At 35.8% G+C, this 24,345-nt stretch overlaps 1 protein-coding gene across 5 annotated transcripts in view; it reads left to right on the plus strand.

Moving 5' to 3' along the window:
- The window catches only part of SPAG16 (sperm associated antigen 16), a 1,158,987-nt gene that overhangs the window by 741,409 nt on the left and 393,233 nt on the right, over window positions 1–24,345 (plus strand). For all 5 annotated transcript variants that reach the window (XM_077956655.1, XM_001082826.5, XM_077956652.1 and 2 more), the window contains one exon: window positions 2,653–2,779. In XM_077956655.1, coding sequence (XP_077812781.1) covers window positions 2,653–2,779 — 127 coding nt within the window. The remainder of the gene's footprint in view (window positions 1–2,652; window positions 2,780–24,345) is intronic.

Genomic DNA, 24,345 nt, shown 5'->3' on the forward strand with positions numbered 1-24,345 from the left:
ATGTTCATACTTACATTTTTAGATTCATTAAAAATAGCAGAAAAAATTTGTACATAAAACAGTAATTTTTTAAAAGAAATAACTTATTTTGTGAGTGTTGGGGCTCCCTTCAAAAAAGATTAAACGTCATAAGTAAAACCCAAGTATACGTCTAAATATTCAAATAAGTTGGTATACTTCTTGGTTCAGCAAACTTTTTTCAAAGGGCTATGAGTTAAATATTTTTGATTTGTGGACCATATTGTCTCTGTCGTGGCTATGTAACTCTGCTACTGTAGTGGGAAAGCAGCAATAGACAATGTGTAAACAGATTGGCATATTCCAATAAAACTGTATTTACAAAAATAAGCAGTCGGTTCAGCATCATGGTTTTTGACCCCTGGTGTACACATCATCAACTTTAGTGGTTAAAATACTATCAGCCTATCTGTGAAATATTGAGGTAAGGAAACTAATACAAAATATTCCTGATGTATTGATTTGCTCCAAATATTTATTACTGTAATACTTAGCTTTGATGAGAAAGGGGAAGTGTTGCTAAATAATTTACATACATATTCATATACATGCAAATTTTTATATTTTTTGATGTCTCAAAAATGCCGACATTTAAGGAAGGAAGGACATTTTGCTTCTTACAGTTCATATACGCTATACTCAAGTTGACTTCTTCCTTCCCATTTTACATTTCTAAGTTTGATCTCAGAATGTAGGAGCTGGACAGGATCACTGAGTGCATCAAGTAAATAATTTCATTCACACAAGAAGAAAATTTACGACCACTAAAACTAAACAATTTTTCTATGGTTACCATGCTAGTTCTTGCCAGTCAGGACTGGAATTCAGTCTCCTGGCTCCCATTGCAGAGTTTTGCCTGCTGCACTATATTATTGTACATGGCGTGGTTCAAGCCACAGAAGAACTAGTTAATCAAAGATTAACTATCTGATTTATACATATATATTATACATACGTGTGTACATATATATATATATATATATATATATATTTTTTTTTTTTTTTTTTTGAGAGAGCGCCTTGCTCTGTCACCTAGGCTGGAGTGCAGTGGCTTAATCTCTGCTCACTGCAACCTCTGCCTCCCGGGTTCAAGCAATTCTCCTGCCTCAGCCTCTCGAGTAGCTGGGATTACAGGCGTATGCCACCACGTCAGGCTAATTTTTGTATTTTTAGTAGAGACGAGGTTTCACCATGTTGGCCAGGCTGGTCTCGAACTCTTGACTTCAGGTGATCTGGCTGCCTTGGCCTCCCAAAGTGCTTGGATTACAGGTGTGAGTCGCAACACACGGACAACTATCTGATTATTATATTAGGAATGCATTTATCTTGACTCCTCTGTTTTGAGTACTTATTAGTTATCCTGATTCTATTTTTTCTCTATTTTAAAAATAAGTTTATAAATAAAGTTATTTAAGAGCAATTAGTCATTACACATGAGGAGTGATATTGCTCTGTGTATATCCTATTTCATCGAGAAACAGCCCTTTCATAAAACGGCAAAAACACACAGCTGCATTTGTCCCTTTCTTCTGGGTCATTCCTAATAGTTTAGATTAGTGGTTCTCAAACTTTAACATGTATCAGAATCACTTGAAGAGCTTGCTAAAACACAGATTGTTGGGGCCTCCTCCAGAGTTTCTCATTCAATAGGTTTGGGATGAAGCCTGAGAATTTGCATTTCAGACACGTTTCCAAGTGACAGTGATACTGCTAGTCTGGGTAAAAAACTTTAAATACCACTGGTTTAAATTCTCAGCCCTAAAGGCCTATTATAATTACCAGGGGAGGCATGAATCCACTAATTAATTCCCAGGCTCCATCATCAATCGGCATAGAATGTCTGGGGCTTGAGACTGGGTATGAGTATTTTTTTCTTTTTCTTTTTGGTTTAATTAATTAATCAGTGCATTAATAATTGTACATATGGGGGGTGCAATTTGATGCTTCAATATATATCTGTGGTGTAGAGAGATTCAATCAGGGTAGTGAGTGTATCCATCACTTCATGCATTTACCATTTCTTTGTGGCAAGAACTTTCAAAAGCCTCTCTTCCAACTGTTTTGTAGTATACAATATTTTCCTGTTAACCATACTCACCCTACTGTGCAACAGGACACCAAAATTTATTCCTCCTATCTAATTGTAACTTTGTACCCACTGACCAATCTCTCCCTATTTTCCCCTCCCTTCTCCCTCCCCCAGTCTCTGGTAGCCACCGAAGTGCCTCAGTTGATTCCAGTATATAACCAAGTCTGAGATACAATTAAGAAAAGTAATGACTAAAAGAGTTTGTCTTATGAATTAGTGCAATATTGTCTTAACATATTCCTCTATCATATGGGGATAATTTTTATACTGTCATTTCATGGTAAAGAATAAATGTGATAGTATAAAGATGACTTTACCAAGTGATTCCATAAATTGAAGGTAATTTAAGTTTAGTTTTATGCTGCTAATCCTATAAAGTGCTGAGAATATAAGGTAGCTGTAGAATTTTACTCTTAAAATGTTGTTGTAAAATTTTTGCCATTAATAAAATTATTTTATGCCTCAGTTCCTTAAATTATTTTTATTAGCCTTGTATAGACAGCATAGATACTAACTCCTAAAATTCTTAATTTCTCTCTTTACAGTGAAAGATGCAGATGTACGCTGTATGGACATACAGATTCTGTGAACAGCATTGAGTTTTTTCCTTTCTCCAATACTCTTCTCACAAGTTCCGCAGACAAGACCCTGTCTATATGGGATGCAAGAACAGTAAGTAAATCATCCACTTTTTTCCCGGGTTTTGATAAGTCTGATTATTCTTGGTAATTCTTTTGGTATGGAATATGACTTAAAAAGTGATTGTGTAAGGGCATTCGGGGCAAAAGAACAGTAAAAGGTTCATAATTACAAGATCCTTTCTATGCATTTGTATCCATTCTGCCTCCCAAATGTGATCAGGTAAAAAATAATATGATTATCTCATTAAAAATTATTTCAACAATTGTTTATAGAGATAGAAGCTCTGCTGGTTCACGGGATACAAAAGGGAAACACACACTGTGCCTCTCCTTAAGGATCTTATAGCTAGGTAAAGGAAGAGAAACAAGACATCATTTTGATGAAATGAGACATGCGTTAATAAAATGGAAGACTATGTGTAAGTCCAGGGGAAAGCAAGAAGGAGAACCCATATCTGCTGGAAGAGTGTGGATGGCTTTCAAAGGAGTCTATGCTTGAGCTAAGATCTAGAGGGTAAGTAGGATGTATAGGTCATCTGGAGAGGGGTAGATTCTAGGAGAGGGCAATACATGCTCAAAGTCATAGAGATGTGAGGCTGCAGTGACGTGTTTTGACAGTAATGATGTAAATGGATAGAGCTTAAGGAAAAAGAGGCATGATAGGCAAGAGTGTACAGAGAGATAAAAACAAGATCATGACATATTAGATTAAAGTGTTAAACTATTTCTGAGGGAATTAAAGAGCATTAAGCAAACAGGGCAACATAATTAGATTTACCTTGTCAACTGAAGAATGACAAGGTTCATAAATTTGGAAAATAAATTCCTCATAAGGGATTACAGTCTGCAGGGTCGCTGTTCGGACAAGCTGGAAATCATAGCTTCCAGCCAGAAGCCAGAAACAGATACTTCAAGGGAAGAGCAAGGGAAACAGGAATTTATGCTGAGTTGGCTATGTCAATATTTCATAAGCTTGAGGAGGAGTCATGATTATTTATGAAAGGTGAATCATGCAGATGCGCAATATACATTCATGCCCCTTCATGGGTCCCATGTACCAAAAATGACAATTTAGCATGATCCAAGCCTGGAGTTTTCAGCTGCCTGACATCAGAAGGTAAAGTAGAAGACATGAAAACCCTTACTGCACATGCTCCACAGACTGACCAGAACCACTTCTTGGTCACTGATCTCTTACCAGGCTAAAAGAGGAAGGGCCGTATCAGGTGGCTGGTTGATTTAACCTCCAAAACGGAGAAAATTACTTTAAAAAAACCACACATCTTCACACCTTATAATATTTTTTTTTGTTTTTTGAGACTGAGTCTTGCGATCTCTGCTCACTGCAACTTCCACCTCCACTGGTTGATTTCTTGAGGTCTTTTGAAAGGGTTGGTTTGGGCTGAGTGCAGTGGCTCACACCTATAATCCCAGCACTTTGAGAGGCCGAGGCAGGTGGATTACTTGAGGTCAGGAGTTCCAGACCAGCCTGACCAACATGGTGAAACCCCATCTCCACTGAAAATACAAAATTGGCTGAGTGTGGTGGTGCATGCGTGTAATCCCTGCTACTTGGGAGGCTGAGGCAGGAGAATCGCTTGTATCCAGGAGGTGGAGGTTGCAGTGAGCCAAAAATCACGCCATTGCACTCCAGCCTGGGCAACAAGGGCAAAACTCCATTTAAAAAAAAAAAAAAAAAAAAAGGAAGGAAGGAAGGGCTGGTTTCTGTTTAGCCCTTAGGGAAGCAAGGCTAATGGTCATTATCAAGGGAGGGAGTATGAGGAGGCTTGTCTGAATACCATCCTGTCCTGGCTGAGAGCTCAGTTTTCAAGGTTACTCTAGGGTCCTGCTGGCTAAGAGATGCTTCGTTCAGTTGGCTGGGGGAGGGCCTTAGAATTTTACTTTTATTTCTCCCCTTTTTAGAAAGATGATCTTGATAAGAGAGTAAGGGAATCAGTCATGTGAGGAATCTAATATAATGGGCTATGAGTGGATGAGAATTTGAGCTAGGAAATAGTGCAGATGAAAAGGAGAGAATGCATTAAACATAGGAAGTTTATCAAAATTTGGAGAATGAGTGGAGGTGAAGATTATGCGGGGAGGAGGAGGAGTTTAGGGTGAGCAACTTTTCCAATTTGTCTAGGAATGAGGGTTTTCCTGAATCATGAGATTTTCCGAGCTAACATTGGACAGACCTGGATTACTATAGGTTCAAGAATGAATTTGATTTGAAGAAAAGTGTATTTGTCTGTTCTTACCCTGCTGATAAAGACATACCCAAGCCTGGATAATTTATAAAGGAAAGAGGTTTAATGAACTCACAGTTCCTTACAGCTGGGGAGGCCTCACAGCATGTTGGAAAATGAATGAGGGAGCAAAGTCACGTCTTACATGGCAGCAGCCAAGAGACCATGTTCAGGGGAGCTCCTCTTTATAAAACCATCAGAGTTCATCAGACATTCACTATCACGAGAACAGCATGGGAAAAACGTGCCCCTGATTCACTTACTTCCCACTGGGTCCCTCCCTTGACATGTGGGGATTATTACGATTCAGGGTGAGATGTGGGTGGGGAACACAAAGCCAAGCCATATCACAAAGTAAACAAAATGTAGGGACTACACTTTCAGACAGTTCGGCTGTGAAGATGAATAGGAGAAAAGACTGTAGCTCTAAGATCAAATAAAGGATCCTCCTTTGTTCAGATAGGAGACAGCATGTTTATTTTCTTGTGGGTAAGATCATGGGAGATATAGGAAAGAGAAGAGAGAACACAGAGTTTATTGAGCACGGATATTCATAACTTTAAGAATGCCAATATATATATAAAACAAGGCCTCCATATTCTTCTTCGCAATATTTTATAAAGATTACAGGACAAACACTGCTGTTGACTCTATAAGAAAAGAATAAATATTCATAATTTCTGGTTCCTGGGTCAATAAGAAAGAGAAATGTAATTTCTCCCAATTTATTTCCCATATACAAAACATGAGTGATATAAATAAAGGAATATGGTAATGGACATACAGATGGTGTTAGGAGGGATGCAAGTTCAGTGTGTGAAGCCCTGTTTAGACCTCTGAGGCCAATTTATTTAGGATATATGAAGAACAAAATATGCTCAGCACCACACATTATAGAAAAAACTAAGGTAGAGCTACCCATGTCTTGGTTACCAACTTCACATGTTGCAGAGATTTAAACTTCTGGGGAGGCAGAAGTCAAGGGGGCATTGTGGAAAGAGTGCATCAGGCATGACTTAAAAATAAAATCAGGATGATTTGTTGTTGGGTACAAAGGTCTCGCAATCTCCTCCTTGCTTTAAAATAGTTTCTTAGACATTGATGCAGTGGAGTTTGTTCCTGCTAATGGAGCTTCAATGGAAAAGCGAGATTTTCAATATATTTCGCCCTAAAAACTTAGATGTGAAGTGTGTATAAAAGTGATTGGTAGAGGAATATCCATAGAGAAAATATTAATTTAGCAGTGACCTAAATTCTATTGACTTCAAGGTTTTTTTCTCTCTTTCTCAAGTGCTATAACTGAGTGTTCTAGGAAAGTCTATTTCTTATTTACTTTCTCTTATGTGAAAAACAGAAGCACTAATGCTTGGCAGTAAAACTGCTCTAATTTTAAGAAGTCGCCTCTCCGGTATACCTGCCTTGGATGCATACAGCTGTTTATTGATGGGGACCTTCCTCCCTGAGGTTCTGAGCTCTTTCTGTGCTATCCTTATTCACTGCAGTGTCAGGAGGAAAAGAGGGATGTGGCACAGCACAATACCTTCAGCATAGTGCAATAGCATATGCATTGAATGTAAGAGCATAGAAGGGCTTGCAAATCCCATTTGTATGACTTTAATCAACATAAATATTTTTAAATTGACTTAGTGGCAAATTAAAATTTATATCACTAGAATTATTATTGCAATTTTATTATTATGCATGCTAGCTTTATATTAATACTAGAAAAAGGGCTCTAAAATATTTTGGTTTAAATGAAATATTATTCATAAATATATGATCAATGCATCATTAATTAGAGATAAAGTTCATTTAATGAGTTTATTTTCTAAAAATATTTTCAAACCAAGTAGAAAAAAATTAAATTGATAGCTATGTACTGTAGAAAACTAGCATATAATGCAAAGGGAAACTCATTCAAGTTATTAATTACTAGATAATATAAATTGTTAACTAAAATATTGATATAAAATTCTACAAGTGAAATACGATAATCCAAGAATTAAGCAGAATCATTCCACTAACATTGGATTAGGCAGCTGTGGCAACTTCATTTCAGATATACCTAATTTATTTAAAAAACACAAAAAAACCAAAAACTCTAAATCACCCAGATTTTAAAAAATTTGTAGTGTTATATACATTGTTTTTAAAAGACAAAGACGTATTATATGTTGTCTATATAATATGGAATTATTAGTTGTATTTATCCCAATGGTTCATAAACAAGTTAAAATAAATTTACATTTTTAGTTAAATAGTAAGAGATTTTGAAAAGGGTAACCAGATTAGCTAAAGTGTTTTTCTTTGTGGTAATAATAAGAACTGTATAACATATTGATATGGATGACATTATTTGATTTGCAACATCAATTGAATCCATGGTATACTGGCATGCTGCTTCTTTATAATTTTTAAAATATGTTAATTCCTTGATGCATGATAAATTGTCAGGTTATACTGAAGGTCTCGACCTAAAAGGAGATTAATGACTTTCTTCTATTAGTGAAGCAGTAATGGTACATTCTGTCACCTCAATGTGATCAATTACTATTGAGACACCCTCTAAAATATTTTTTGATGAAATGTGAAAATGACCAGTGGATTATATTCCTATAAATTAATTTTAAACCTCCTTCTTCCACTCTCAAACATACACTAGTTTTAAATCATTAATCTGATCTAACACCTTTATTATCAAAAATAATGAATGTGGAGGCCTAAGTCAGTTTCCAAGTCAACTGGACATATCAGCTCTGAATTTTGTGGAGGATGAAAAAAAGGATATAAATCTCTATAATTACCAAATGGAGGCTATAAAATAACTTGCAGTTTGGAAACTCATGAAATTGCTCAGTTTTACAGGTCTGCATGTATTTTTCTTGAAAGTTATAAAACAGAAAAACTATTTTATTAAAATTGAACAATAAGATTTCTTTATTTTCAGAAAGTGATATATCACATAGCAAACTGAGAAATTATAATGCCTACCTAAAGGCAATATGAAAAGTCTCAGTGTACATCCAGTGATTTGGAAGCCTGTTTAAAATAAATGCAATGAGATTGTTAGTCATCCACAAACCCAATGATAATATTAAGGCTTTTAAAAATTTTTAAAGAAAAGAATGTTTTAAACTCACAGTAAAACACAGAATGAGATGAGTAATACATCTATGAGTTGTGTCAGAGCTGGGCTGGGAACAGTCAGAGTTGCTGACATTTTGTCTCTTGCCATGAGTCAGACACAGAGGGTTCATGACCTGGACTGCCTTTAGTGGCCATGCCTTGCTCCATAGACTAACTGCGGGCACTTGTACAGCTTACAGCATTTGCCTGACTTAGCTTTGGCCAAAAGATCCAGTAACTTGTCACTGTGAGTTTCTGTAAAGTGGATAAACTAGGAACTCACAATAAGAGTTAACTTGTTGGCTCCTGTTTGGTGCCAGACCCATGTCTGCTCTATAGTTCATCCTGCACCCTGCATAGGCCTGTTGGTTTTCACAGATAGGATCTGGTGAACTCTGAGAGGAGCCTGATATTCAGAATCCAGAATGTGGAAACAAAGGGAAGCTTGTACCTTTCTCTTTTATTCCTCAGCCATATTTGATTTAGTAATATGTACTGGAGATCTATGTGCTAGGCAACATCCTAGGTTCTAGAGAGGTGACTGTGATAGAATCCCTGCCCTCAATGAACACACAGACTATCAGGGACAATGTATAAAGATAAATTATCTTAAAGTAATGTAGTAATTGCTATATATTCTATATAACTATAGCTTTGGCTTTTCTGTGCCAAAGCTCACTGTCTCAAGAGCTGATTGATGGTTAACACTTATTGAATATGTACTTTGTGCCATCATTTTACCTACAAAATCTACATAGTTTACTGGAATCTGATTGGGTGGATACCATTATTATTTTTATTTCACAACTGAGAAAGTGGAGCCTGAGAGAAGTAAACTAAGTTGCCCAAGAACAGCCCAGTGGTCAGTGACAGAGTGAGAACACAGGCTGCCTCTCCAACCTCAGTCTTCCTTCTTCATGCCCTTGGCCATTTCCATGCCTCTATTAATCTACTTAGTGCCTTTGGGTTTCTACCACAGTAGTCTGCAAACTATTTTTTATAAAAATGTTTTAAGCAATTACTACTGTGCTAGTATTTTATGTATGTAATAATTTATATATACACTGGAAATAAAAATGACAGAAAGATACAATTAGCAATATTAAAAATTCCATATGGTTCTTCTATAGCCTCTAATTTTGTTTATTTCTGACCAAAAAATAATAATGGCACTAAAATGATGGTTCAGTGAGAAATATGACTCAATATGCTTATATTTTCAAGGAATTCTGATTTAATAATTTTAATTAATGACTGTAATTCAATGATTCACAAGTATGATCTATGATTGGATTTAGCAGCTATCAGAACTGCATATGATCCCTTGAGAAAAAACACAAAATTCTTAAAGGAAAAAATGTATAGTGGTCTGTACTTACCAGTGTGCAGGCTGAACTTTCAAATTCATCCACTAATTATGCAAAGGAATTTTTGTTAACATTTTGCTAGGTTTTCCTCTTGTTCTGAGGTCAATCAGTTGGTTTTGCAAACTAATCAGAGGTTTTGAAATATTTTAATACTATGTGGAAAATTCTTTTTCTACATTTCTTAAAGGTTCAGACACAAGAACTTTCAGAGGTTACTGCCCTTATGTAGATTTGGTAGAGGAAACACTAAAAATATCTCTTATCAAATGTTCTATATCATACGTTTCTTTTGAAAATGGTGCCTTTTTTGTTTACTATTAAAATGTCACCTTTGATAGAATAATTAACCATATTATTATTTTCAAAATTATCTGCTTACAGCTCACTGTTGGCAAATTCCTATTATCACAAAAATGGTCAACAAATTAGGAATATTTGTGTTTTGAGAAGAAAAAGCATAACTCACATTTAAGGTCAACTTTTCTTTTAAATGCTTTGCTAAAAAATTGTGAAATTTAAATTTTGTGGGGGTAGAAAACAGTTTTTTGGTCACTCTCTGACTTTTTACAAAATATTATAAAGATTCTAATCATAAAAGACTAGTGTATTAATCTGTTTTCACGCTGCTGATAAAGACATACCGAAGACTGGGCAATGTATAAAAGAAAAAAGTTTATTGGACTCACAGTTTCAGGTGGCTGAGGAGGCCTCACAATCATGGTGGAAGGCAACAGGTACTTCTTACACAGTGGTGGCATGAAAGAGACTCTTGTGCAGGGAAACTTCCATTTTTAAAACCATCAGATCTCATGAGACCCATTCACTGTCCTGAGAACAGCACAGAAAAGACCTGCCTCCATAATTCAATCACCTCCCACCGGGTCCCTCCCACAACACCTGGGAATTATGGGAGCTATTTGGGTGGGGACACAGAGCCAAACCTTATCAACTAGTCAACATAAAATTAACCAACTTATAAATATCCAAAGTGCTTGAAAGTGCCATAATATATTACAATACAAAATTTAAAATAAGCCTCACTGCATTGATTTTATATACTGTATTGCACCTTGCTTTGAACACCTTGATTCAAAGACCTTCATGTTGCACTAATCCTATGCAGAGGCTTACTGCTTTCTCACTAAATAAATGTCCACTACCATCAATTATTAAATACATGATGTCCTAACCATGTGAAGTTAACAAACATATAAAATGATCTTTCCTGTGACAAAACTTTCCCTTTACTATTTCATCTGCCTGACATACCTTTTCCCCTCGTCACCTAAAGAATTTGCATCCATCCTTAAAGGTTCACTTCACCTTCCCTCCAAAGCTCCCCATGCTTGTTCCTCTGGATTAGGCGTCCCAAGAGCAACCAAGAAAACTTTGTACCCCATAGAATTTTGCTAATTATTTCTTTGTAAAGTATTTTAAAATGTTGAACTTGGAGAGTAGAACATTTTTTTCTCCATAAAAAGACAAGCCTTACCAATTAGCTAACATTCTGTGTAATTACTAATGGCTTCAGGAATAGGCTACAAGAAGATATGCTTGAAAAAAATCAATGTACTTAATTGCATTTTTATAGAACTCTGGACTTATATCCTATATTATCTTGTATTTACATCAGACCATATAGCACAATAGGAGCATGCGGCCATTCTGCCTGGATTCAAACACCAAATTTGCTGCTTCTTTACAGTGTGTCCTTGGGCATATTATATAAAATATTTTTTGCCACAATTTCCTCATTTGTAAAATGTGCATAGTAGTACTACTTATCACATAAGGATAAAATGGGCATTAAATGATCAATCATATGATGTGCCCAGAAAAGTGACAGATGAGAACTCAGTATCTTTTAGATATTCTTATAGCAGTTGTCATGCCATGTAATTGCTTAGCTATATTTTGCTCTCATGAAACTTGGAGCTTTCTTCTCTACTTTCACAATGGTTGGATAATAGGTGCTCAACAGATGTTAAAGGAAATGAGGGGAAAATGGAGGGTGAAAAAGAAGTGAAGGAGGGAAGGAAGGAAAAAAGAATCTGTCTTACCATGGTGTTTCTTCTAACTCAAGACCTTGTATCATGTTCTTCAGATATACCCTATTTCACTTTTATTTCTTTTCCTTTCTTTCCATTTATATTAATGCCAAGGCACAGTACTGAATTGTTACTAAATATTTAAGAAATACATAAATTATGCAATTTTGTTTCTCCAAGTTATTACCAAATTCTGTCCTCTTCCTTCTTTCCCAATAATGACATAGCCTTCCTTCTCTGCTACTATAATTTGACGACATGAACCTCATCAGACATTTCAAGTTATCTTTCAGTCAGTCCCTAACAGTGCGTCTGACATAATTTAATATTCCCCCTTCTCAGTTATCCCATTTTATTTTGCCTTTTATTTCAGACAAACCTCTTTTCCCCTCATGTTTTCTCTGGGTATCTGTGTAACTTCCAGTATGTTATCATTTATGTCCAACAGGCCTTTATTTTCCAAGTAACTTCTCTCACTTCATTAAAAATGTAGTAGGAGCTGTGTTCTAAGAAAAGTTACACTGATTAAGATGGATATCATGCATTTTCAGAGTAGTATTAACAACAAAAGTAAAAAATACTGATTTTCCACAAACATGACTGACTGGTTTTGCTTTCATATCTTTCCCTAGAGGAATAGCATTTGAGTGGCTATCAATTGCTTCTTAAGGCATTCATTAAAAAAAAAAAAAAAAGAACAACAACTTATATGTGTTTTCTAAAATACGTAAGATTTTCAGAACTTACAGTCGTATCATTTAAATTTGCCATTAAGTTAAGGCATATGTACCTAGGTTTTAAGTTAGTATAGACTATACATCAGATGTTTTGCTTTTTAGGTAGAAAAGCATTTTACCCAAATAATCTAATTATTTGAAAATTAAAAATAAATATTTTTAACACACAGTAAAACCATTGTATCTTAAATAATAGATCAATTTACTATGCTATAAGGCTTTCAGAGATTGTTATTTAACTTTGCTAAAACTGTTGTGTATCTCATACCTTCCACATAAAACCTTTGCATACACGTCACAATATCATTCCTTTCTTCTTTTCCTTGCAGTTACTATAAATGGTATTACACTGACTAGCAGCGGGAAGACTAGATTTTCGTATATAGGTATCAGCCTTTGAAAAACTATCATGTTCAATAATGGCATTAATTAATTTAATTAATTCAATTAATTATAATGACTGTGTATGTCCATTGAAAAATAAATATAGATTAGCTTTATGAGATTATTTTAATTCTATGAGAGGTAAAAATAATTTATCCTTAATGCATTTTATTTAGGTTTCATTCAATAAAGATGTAATGTAGAGATATGGTGTTGGATGAGATAAAAATAAGTAAAATTCCCAATCAATTATTTAGAATAACTTAAATATTCTTAATACTCCTGTCATAGTTGAGACACCATGTTGTACTGTTTTGTTTTTATGCTGAATTTTCTGGTTTGGAATGAATTCTAGGATCATTGGAAGGAACAAGCGAAAAGAAAATACTAGATACAGAAATTCATCTTTTGAATAAAAGTAATATGGGCTAAATCATCTCAACAACTTTTCCCCATAGGCTTACTCAACTGATTTTTATTCATTACTGAAGTGGCTTCTTTGTAACAATTTTAGAGTAATTTATTAGGACAGAAATTATAATATAGAAGGGTATGAAATTTAGGTATAGTAAATATAGATGATTTAATTCCTTTTATATTCTTAATAATATGTGTAATAAACATAAAATAGCTTAAATGATATCTAATGAAAATCGAGATCAATTATGTTCTTAGGGAAGAATAAGACAAATGAATTGTAAAACATAATTACTTAATTCAATATTCTTGTAAAAGTTATATAATACATTCTAAAGTTAGAGATATTTGTTTATTTCTTCTTTAGAATAGTATCAGTGAGTATTTCTTCCTTTTATTCAGATTGATGTGAAATTATATGAATAGAAGCTTGATAAAGAGCTAAAACCAAAGATTGATGGAAAGTTGAAACCAAAGGAAAAGTATGCATCTACCTTTTTAGGTGTGATAGAATCTAGATCTCTTAGAAAAACTATGTTTTTTGACTTATTTGAATTAAATAAGGAATAGGATTGTCACATACAAATATTGAAGGTAACTTAATCATAGAGTATATTTGACCAACAGGAAACCCCAGTGGATTGCCTCCAGTCTTTTCTGCCTTGAGCATAATAATGTAGAAAAATTATAGATTCTGAAGTCAGAGAGATTAGAGTCTGAGTCCAAGTTTTTTAAAGTTCTTTTACCACCTGGTTGTGAATTTTGAGGCATAATATTTAACACCTGTACAATTCAGCATTCTCTATTTAAATGGGAATATTAATTACATCACAGTATTAGCACTGGGAGTATTTATTTGGAAATCAGAAAGGGTCAGTTTTTTTTTTCTTTTTTTGGTAGCTGAGAATGTTAGGGACAAGTCTTCTCATGATTTGTAGTTCTGTCTCCTTGGTTGATGGGTTAAATGATGCTTAATGAAATTGAATAATTCCATTGAAAATTGCTTTACCCAGTGTTTTGTGTGTTGCTGTCACTTTCAAGAAATCAGTGACTATAATTCATTGCATCAATTTGTAATTCCACAGTCTGTATAGTGTTTATTTGACCCATTTTACTTGTAGTCTCTTAATTTTACTTCAACATATAGAAATGACTTAGAAATACGCTTGTCACTATTTTTTATTCTTTTATACATTCAACCCATTAAAACTTCAATAGTGATGGCTTGGATGTACTTTAAGATAGTTTTAACTTCAAATTCACTGTAGTACCACATGTTGATTATAATTTTTAGATACCACTGATGAAACTAGAAATTAAATGCAATATTTTTGGCAAGTGTTTCTGGCATTCTGCTGGGGTTGTTATTGTGATCCATGTAAGGTAAAACAACACCTCTTGTTATATAGATTTATAGCACCAGAAAATTATTAGCAATTCATTAAAGTACATTTATAGTGGTTAACCACTGATGCACCATATAGTCATGGTGGCTTTTTTTCAACCATTTGGTGTACTCAGGCATTTCATTCAATAAAGAAAATAGTGTAAAAGAAGACAAACTGCCTTGCATACCCTACTGTTATGATACTTGTGCATTCTATATATAAAGACAAAAACCTTAAATTTAATAATATAACAAAATTAAACTATAAACTTCTGTAAAAGATTTACGAAGATGGTCATTGGTTGTTTATTTGACTACCCAGCATCCAAGAAATATTCTTTTGAAGGGAAATTGACAATGTAATAAATTTGGTAAGAGGCAGGGCTGAAGAAATATCAGCAAATAGAAAATAATAAAGATTAAAGCATAATTTAACAGGGGAAAAAAAGGTAGAATTTGTTTGTCCAAAAATAGTTTCTTTAGAAAAACAACAACAAACTATACTGAGCATTGCTTGGCCTTACTGTTAGCATCTTCTTATAATTTCTACATTTACAATAACATATATACATACATGCATATATGTACATACACACACACAGAAACCATATATATATAAAATTAGTTTAGAACTAATAAAAATGTCATAAAGTTAGCCTAGGAAAATTCAATGGAAAAACCAATAGCTTCTTCTTTGCTGACAAACCAAAACAAAAGTTAAAAGTCCAAATTAACAATATCAACAAAAATGTACTATACACACAAAAATGTTTGTGTAATATAAAAGAATAAATCTGCATAATAACAATGAAATGCATAAATAAATATTGACACATGTGTAAAGACATGCCAGGTTCTTTCATTGAAAGAGACACATTTCTTTATAAACTAATATATAGGTTTAATGAAATTCCAAGGAGATCCTAATAATGTTTCTGCTTTGGGTGTATTTGGTAAACAAAGTTATTCTAACCTTTATATCTCATTAGATAATAGCAATTGATAAGTAGAGCTGGAGGGAAAAGATTCATGAGAATGACTAGCCTACCAGTTATTAATCTATAAAGTTACTCTACAACAAATATTGTAGAACTGAGGAAAGATTGATAACCCAATCAATGAAATAGAAGTTAGAGCCCTTAAACAGACTCTTAATTACGTACTATACAATATAAAACCCTTTATTTCAAATCGTAAGTCTTCTTGAGACTTCTTCAATAACTCAAAGTCATCATTTTTTTCCCTTCAGCCTTTCCCCATTTTGACTTGTTGCTGATTCTCAAATCCCTTTCTATCTAAACCTTGTATATCTTTTGACTTTGTATATCTAGTTAAAGTTTCATCTGTTTCAAAGAATCTTTATTCCACTGTTTGATGAGTTTTGATTTTTAATATTTTTCATTATTACACAAGTAAAACACTATTCAATGTAGGAAAGAGTAGACTTTAAAAGTACTTAAAAACACACCCTAAAAATAAATAATGATAAAATATTAGTATGATAACCTTTCCAATTTTTGTATGCTATAGGTAAGATTTACATTTAAACCTTTCTATTCATAATAGCACACTATAAATATTATAGAAGTTAATTCTTCTTTACTGAATAACATACCTTGAAAATTTTTAAAAATATTATTGTATAAGCATTCTCATTCTTATTATCAATGTATTATGCATATATTATAGCTAATTATATAGATGTATCACTGTTTGCTTGGACAATCTCTTCCTATGAATATTTGAATTGTTTCTAAGTAATTGATCATCTAAACAAGAATGCAGAAACATCCTCACAGGTTTATTTTTTCAAGTTTGTCAATTCATTTCACTGAGATACATTTATAGGTGGTATAATTTGCATTTTAAAAAAACATTTAAATCATACTGATAAAGGATCTATAAGATCCTTCCTAGCTATATATACTTTATATACATAAGATGATTCCTAGCTAAATACACTTTCCAGAAATCCATCATGTCCACTTTCCCCCATTCTTACCACTTAAGTTTTAGAAGTTAGAGAAGATAAAACTATCTTGTCAGTGTTTTAGTATATAAGTATTAGGATTGTTAGAATGTTTTATATTATTATTAAGCATAAGGCTACCATTGACATTAATTTCTATATCTGTAATTCACATTTACATTATTTGATGCAGGATTTTGGACAGTTTTTCAAATTAGTATGGTAATCTGGTTTATTTGTTTTGAAATTCACACTAGTTGAATTTTTTGGCTAAATTTTAGTTATTTAATTTTTTCTGTTTGTCTTGGAAAATCGAGTGCTTCTTGGAATGTATTGTGATTGTCTTAAAGGTGTAATATATGACTAAATGTGTTATTTTAGTTAACTAATTAAAATATATATTTGTAAAATGACCCCTTATTTTCCCGACCATCTTCTTAACTGTTTTCCGGAATTTTTGGCATCTGGGATTTGCAGCACACATTTTTATGATGTGTGGGATTGTGGGGAGCTAGCATACTCCTGTGTCTAAATTCCTTTACTTGGGTCCTCAGTTACACTGAACTATCCATGCCTTTTCCGTATTTTCTGTATTCCCTGGAATTTGTGTATCTAATTATAGGAAAATGGTGGTGAGTTTGTGATGAAATGACATAGAATAACAAGAAGCAGAACTAGTCTATTGTATGTCTTGGATGGGCTCATGATATTTGAATCACACTGCTGTCAATGTCTTAGTTCCTAAAAGCCACAGAACTCAGGATCACTGCGCAGATAGATGATGGAGCCTTTTCCCAATTGGTTACCACTTCATGAAGCAAAGCTATGGCTTCACATACTAAAGCATGAATAGAATTCTCTACTCAGCCAAATTGGGAATTAGGTTGTCTGTTGGTATTTTTTAATGTTTGTATGCTTTTGTCTCTTGTATCTTTGTGGATGATACATATATCCTAATACTTAGTTATAATTTCGTAACAAATGCCTCAACCGAAGATTTTAATTTTGATAAAATTAAAATGCATTTGATAAAATTTTAAAGGATATTTAAGAGTATTCTTAAATAAGAATCCTCTATATCTCTGATGTATTAACATTGAAATCACTTGATCTGAAATCCTGAATAATTTTACTGTTTACTATAGTATGTGTGAAAAAAAAATTATTTTTGTGAAAAATGTGTGTATGTGTGTATATATTTGTGTGTGTGCATGCGTGTGTATGCATTGAATGATTCTGTTGCACTCAGTATGATATTTGGCCCAAATCTTTACTGTTGAATGTAATATGATCAATCATTCAACACATAAGTACTGAATGCCTAACATATAGCAGGGATTATTCTATGGATACAATTTTTTTTAAAGATAAAATCTCTGCCTTTGGGGAGACTTTTGGTAGAAGGAGAAAGATAAGAAAATAATGAGTATGTTAGATGATACATGTTATGGAGAAGAAATCAGGATTCAGGGAAATAATGTAAGATATCTTTTGCTGGTGGGGAAGAAGGATGTTGTAATTCTACTTAAGATGCAGTTAGAACAAAGTTCTAAAGAAGGTTTGGTGGGGAGCCTTACCAATATCTGGGGGAGAGTGTTCCAGAGGGAGAAAACTGCAAGTACAAAAACCCGGGAGTAGTAATGTGCCTGGTATGTGTTTGAGGAGCAAGCAAGGAGCAGCGGGAGTGGATGAGTGAGGAAAGAGGGGTTGGAAAATATAAAATGAGGCCAGAGAGTGTTGGTGGGTAGGAAGAGTGGGACAAATTCTAGGCTATTTTGATGACTGGCATTTACTCAGGGTGGTATGGGAGGATATTGGAGGGCTTTGAGCAAAGAGGTGCATTATCTACATTACCTTTTATCATACTAGAGGACAGGGAAAGGGGAAAGCAATTGTGGAAGCAGAAAAATCCATTGTGGCTATTGTGATCCATCTATGCAAAAGATGACAATGGATTGGACCAGAATGATAGCAAAGAGGAAGATGTGGTTAGAGAAAATTAAACACACAAAAGTAAAGAATGTGGAGAAGATAAGATGACTAGGGACTTGGAAAATGTGGAATTGCCCCACAAACAAGTCTTACTCAAACTTAACTCTATGCCTTTCCCTACTAATCCAGCCTTCAAAGAGGAAAAAATTACTCAGTCACTCACAAAACAAAAATGAATAAAACTTGAGATCTAATACATTTTGCTCTTAACAGCTGTATGCAGGTATAATTGATGTGGTTTATTTTTTGAATTGCACTTGTTTAATATATACAATTTGATGAATTTGGACATATGCATAAACCTATGTGGAATATCACCACAATCAAGGTAATAAATATATTCATCACCTCCAAAAGTTTCCACATGTGGTATTTTAGTGGTAAGAACAAATCAACATGAGATGTAGTCTCTTAAGTGCACAATACTATGTTGTTAACTTTAGGCACTCTGGTACAGTAGAGCTCTAGAATTTATTCATCTTGCATAATGGAAACTTCATATTCATTGACTAACTCTCTATTTCCCCCTTCCATGGTCCTGGCAACCACTATTTATTTTTTCTTCTTCTGTGACTTTGACTATTTTAGATACCTCATCTAAGTGGACTCACTCAGTATTTGCCTTTCTGAGGCTGGATTATTTCACTTAGCATGATGTCTTCCAGGTTCACCCATGTTGTCCCAAATAGGATTTCCTTCTTTTTTATGACGAAAAACTATTGCATTGTATGTATATACATATGATCCAGCACTCCCATGTTCATTACAACATTATTCATAACAGCCAATATGTAGAAACAACTCAAATGCCCATCAGCAGATACTTAGATAATCGCACTTTTATTTCTTACTTTGACATTGTATATTGACATTGTAAATAGATCTTGTCAATTAATATTTTATGTATATGGTATAAATAAGTACTAGGTTTTTAGTGCCATAGTTAGAAATGTGAGGTCCATCTGAAATCAAGTAAAAATGCAAAGACTTCTGTTAATAACATGTCTTTCAAGTTAATTTGAGTCTATGAGTCTTTACTAAATGGCTCTGTGTTCAGAGATGATGAACTTACAGCAGATTTGATTCCAAAATAAACCTAGGAGACGGCAACAGATGCCATTGATATCTCTCCCCCTAACCTCACATTTTTCTGCAGCTGTACTGCAATTCCTGGGTCCCTTATCCACTTCCCACCTGAAGGGTTTTCATCTGCATCTCTCTGTTTCTATGCCTAAGGTAATGCCACGGCTTACTAGGCTCAAGTTTGAGGAAGTTAATGTCCCTGGGGACAGGTAGAAGTCACTGGATAAATAGCTCAGCGTTGTTGTCTCTCAGTAGGACAGTTGTGAAGCATGTTTTATATGATTCTTCAGGGAGTCTCTGTATTAGTTTGTTCTCACTTTGCTGTAAAGAACTACCTGAGACTGGAAGACCTTTATGAAGAAAAGAGGTTTAATTGACTCACAGTTTTGCAGGCTCTATAGGAAACACAGCTGGGGAGGCCTCAGGAAACTAACAATCATGACAGAAGGCAAAAAGGAAGCAGGCATATTTTCACAATGGTACAGCAGGAGAGAGAGAGAACCAAGGGGGGAAGTGCTACACACTTTTAAACAACCAGATCTCATGAGATCTCATTCACAATCACTGGAACAGCAAGGGGGAAGTCCACCCCCATGATCCAGTCACCTCCCACCAGGCCCCTCCTCCAAAACTGAGAATTACGATAACATGAGATTTGGGTAAGGACACAGAAACAAACCATGTCAGTCTTCAATAAGGCCAAGTCCCAGTTGCTCATAGTGTTGCCATAGCATACCCTTTACTGGCTTTTGCCCTTCTTTATTTCCCTGTTCCCCTCCCTTGCATGCACTTTCTGGGTTCACCTCCCAAATAAATGAACTTCAAAGTATTTGCCTCAGGGTACACTTGGGGTTCCCACATCAAGGCAGGCAGAGACACTTTAATGAAGTTGCTCATGTCTGGTTGACAAAACAAAAGGCTCAGGAATCTTCCTCAGGAATTAAGCAAAGGTGATTGGTAGCTCCATCTGCTTTGTTTTACCCCCTCTTTGCCCTTATTGGTCTCACTGTGACCAGCATCACAGAAACAAAGGGTCTTGAGCTGGTACAGCTCAAAATGGTGAATCTGGTGCTGTTTCCATAATTAATCATTTTTGTCAATAGTTACAAGTGAACACAGCCATGAAATGCAGAATGTACAATAGGAAGCTCAAAATTTATGGGTATATTGAAGAGATGTAACGATTGCCTGTATGAATAACAAAGGAGCAGGAATACAGTTTCTCGGACATTAGGATCTGAGTTTCTGACATCTAGAATAAAGTTAGGAAGAACTTACAGTGCTACAATAACTTAAAAGATGCCACTGGATTTATAGTTTGACTGAATTCTAGGGAAATCACCTGCTGTAAGGCCTTGGTAAAGATCAGATTCAGAAATTATTTTTAAAAAGAAGAATTTGGAAAAGATAAAGTAAAACCCCAAATTCTATATTAATTTTTTATGTAGATTTACTTTGGAGGTATACCAAGTGTTTCTGACTTGGAAAAGTTTAGGTGCAAAGACTATGGATGAGCAAATGTTCAATGGTCCTTTTCTTTCCCTCTTCTGGCATAATCTAAGCCTCAGGAACAGAAATATCCATAATCCATAAAACGCTTTTTTAATGTTATACAAAGAATCAGAAAGACACTACTCGCTTAGAAATTCAAAAGACTGTTAACAGAGAACACACACATCTCCTCTGACATGAAAATTTTCAGATAAACCAGGCAGCAGAGAAAGACAAAGTCAGAAAACGTTTATCATTTTCTTGCAATTATAGGAAACATGAAATGTTTTTGGTCAAAGCAGAGTGAACCAAATTAAGGTAATAATGTGTACTAACTAATAAACTGATAAAGTAAGTGACAACTGCAGCAAATGCACTATCACTTATTTTTCCCCAAGATTCCTGTCATTATTCTTATGGGTATGTGGGTGTGGGCAAGGGGAAATAAGGCCCATGTAAATAAAATGTAATTCTTTGCTTGAGAAATTTATATTTTTGTAGTTGAAAAACATATATAAACATGTTATTTCAGTACAGTGTGAAAAGGGCACTGGGTTTATGAAGAGTTAGATGCAGATAAGTGGCGTGATCTGATTATATTTTCAAAGAATTACTGTGGCTTTCTTGCTGAGAGGAGACTGAGAGAGGGCTGGAAGACAATAATCCTGGCAGAAGAGTTTGGTGGACGGGGGACAAGATGGTAGCAATGAACTGATGAGATCATGACACAAAAAGATTATGTTCAATCATTCATGCCTTCATGCATCCATTCATTCATTCATTTAGACATAGGTACAGTCTTACCAAAAAGTTACAAGAATAACACAACAGACACCTCACCCAGATTTCCCAAGTGTTAACATTTTACTATATTTGCTTTATCTTTTTCTCTCTTTCAGAGAAAGAAATAGACTTATATTCCTCCAAAATATTTGCATAAATTGTAGGCATGATACCCCATTACCTCTAAATACACCTCAAGTATACCAGGGTATAATATCTAAAAACAAGAACATTCTCTGAAACAATCATAGGAAAATTATCCAATTCAGTTTTAACACCGATAGAGTTATCTAATCTACAGACCTTTCTCAAATTTGTTAACCTGCCCCAATAAAGCCTTTATAACAAATGAAAATCCATAATCATGTATTGGATTCAGTTAGTTATCTTGTCTCTTTAGTTCTCTTTAATCTGGAATAGTTAATTTCTCTTTCATTGTGTTTCATGATATTGACATTTTGGAAAAGTACAGGCCAGCTATTTATAGAATGTCTCCCAATTTGTGTTTGTCTAATATTTCTTCTTGTTTACATTCACCTTATGCAGGTTTAATAGAAATACCTCAGAAGTGATGCTCTTTTTAGAGAATTTTATATCTGGAGGCACATGTTGTTGATCAGTGTCATTAATGGTGATGTTAACTTTGATCACTTGGTTATGGTAGACTCTGCTGTCTTTCTGCTGTAAAGCAGAATATTTAACTTTGTAATTAAAAAATATCTTATTATTTTCACACTATGTTAAATATCCCATGTGTTCTCCAAATTTCACCTATTAGTGTTGCAGGATCTTTGGGGCATTGCTTTGCCAGCTGGAAACCTCCATGGCCAGTGGTGCCTTTGCTTGAGTTTTGCTTGGGCCTGCTGGGCCAACTCAGCCTGACAGGCTGCTGTTAGTTCACACCTCCGGCCTGGATCCCATGCCTGCTAAGGGCAAGTGGAGCAGCAAGGGATGTATGTGAGGGAGACAGCATGGGGTCTAGTCACTGTGCACAGCCAGGCACGCTGGCTGCGGTGGGGTGGGCAGCTCCAGGCACTGGCACAGGTGCTGGCTCCCTGTGAGGCTGCAGCCAGATCAGACATCCTGAAAGCAGCTTCCACAGCTGGCACCCCAGAATGCTGCAGCACCTGGAAGCTTTAAGATGCCAGTAACTGCAAAGCCCCATAGAGGGTGTCACGACCCTGGCTTGAGAAGCTCCTAGGTCTGGGCTCTCCAAAGGGCTGCAGATCTTCTCTCCTTCTTTTTGCCTGCAACATGACAAGCAAGGGACATGTTTCAGCCTTGCTTGTGTTACAGCTCTTTCACCCCTGCCATTCAGCGGGTCCTGAGTTCTTCAATGTGTGCCCAGGAAGAATGAGGTATGTGGACAAGTGGAGCTGAATAATTCTATTTTTCAAGTGCAGGGTGGTGAGTAAGGTGAAAAGGAGCTTGATTGTGTGATATAACAGCTCAGAGGAGACTCGCAGTGGGTAGCTACTCTCCACAGCTAGGGTGTCTCAACAAGTATTCAGCTCTCAGGAGAGAGGAGACCTTGGGGTGGGTAGCTCCTCTCTGCAGCTGGTTGTCTCATCATCTCCTCAAGTCTGGCTGAGTCTGGGGCTTTTATGGGCCTCAGAGGGGAGGAAGTGCATGCTGATTAATTTATAAGCAGCCTGAATAAAGCACCACAAGTTCCCACTCTCGTCCATGGGACCAGCAGCCCAGCCCCCTAGGCTTCAGGCCCTCCCTAGCTCAAAGATGGGACTTCACCAGGGACCTGGCCCCTTATGCCCAGAAGCCTGTCTGCTTCCTGCTGCCATTGATGGCACCCAGGCCACTCATGCCAAGAGACACCTGTAGGCCAATGCCAAGTTGCCCTCAGCAGCCCCTCAACCTCCCTCCCATGCTTGTTGGTGCCCAAAGTCCAGAGGGGGCCGAGGCAGCAGGGGCCTGGTGAGTCAGTGCTGCCTTGAGTGTGTGCACACCCTGGCAAGCTGCAACAGTGCCCAGACTCAGCCCCAACCTTGCTCCAAGATTAGAGTGGGCACCAGGAGCAGGAAGAGGGCAGACGGTGGGAGCAGACACCTCTGAGCCCATGGGGGCAGGGGTCCTTCCTGTGCCCCCAAGAGTGCAGAGCTGCCCATGTCTGCAGCCATGGCTTGGGTGGCTGCAACTGTGCTCTTGCCTGCTTCCAGACTCCAAGAGCACAGGGAGGCCCACATCCACAGCCATGGCTGGACAGTCACGACTGTGCCCAGGGAGCACAAAGTTCCTGCCTTGTCAACTCAGAAGGGGATGGCACTTCTGCCTGTTCCCAGATGCTGCCAGCTCCATGGAGTGCACAGCCCTGGCATGCCTTCCCCACTTCAGTCTGTGTCATGCAGTGGCCACTTTAGATTAACCACCACTGCCATTACTAGTTTAAACATCCATTGATGATTGTCACTTTCCTTGATTATTACCAAGATGGTTGTTATGATTTTTAAATTACATCATTTATTTTTATTATTTTCTACCAAAAGGAATCGCTTTTCCTTCATCCTAATTTTCATTTATATCAGTGGATTAATGTATTTCTGTTTTGTACA

This window comes from Macaca mulatta, chromosome 12, assembly GCF_049350105.2.
Source record: "Macaca mulatta isolate MMU2019108-1 chromosome 12, T2T-MMU8v2.0, whole genome shotgun sequence".
NCBI classification, from domain to species: Eukaryota; Metazoa; Chordata; class Mammalia; order Primates; family Cercopithecidae; genus Macaca; species Macaca mulatta.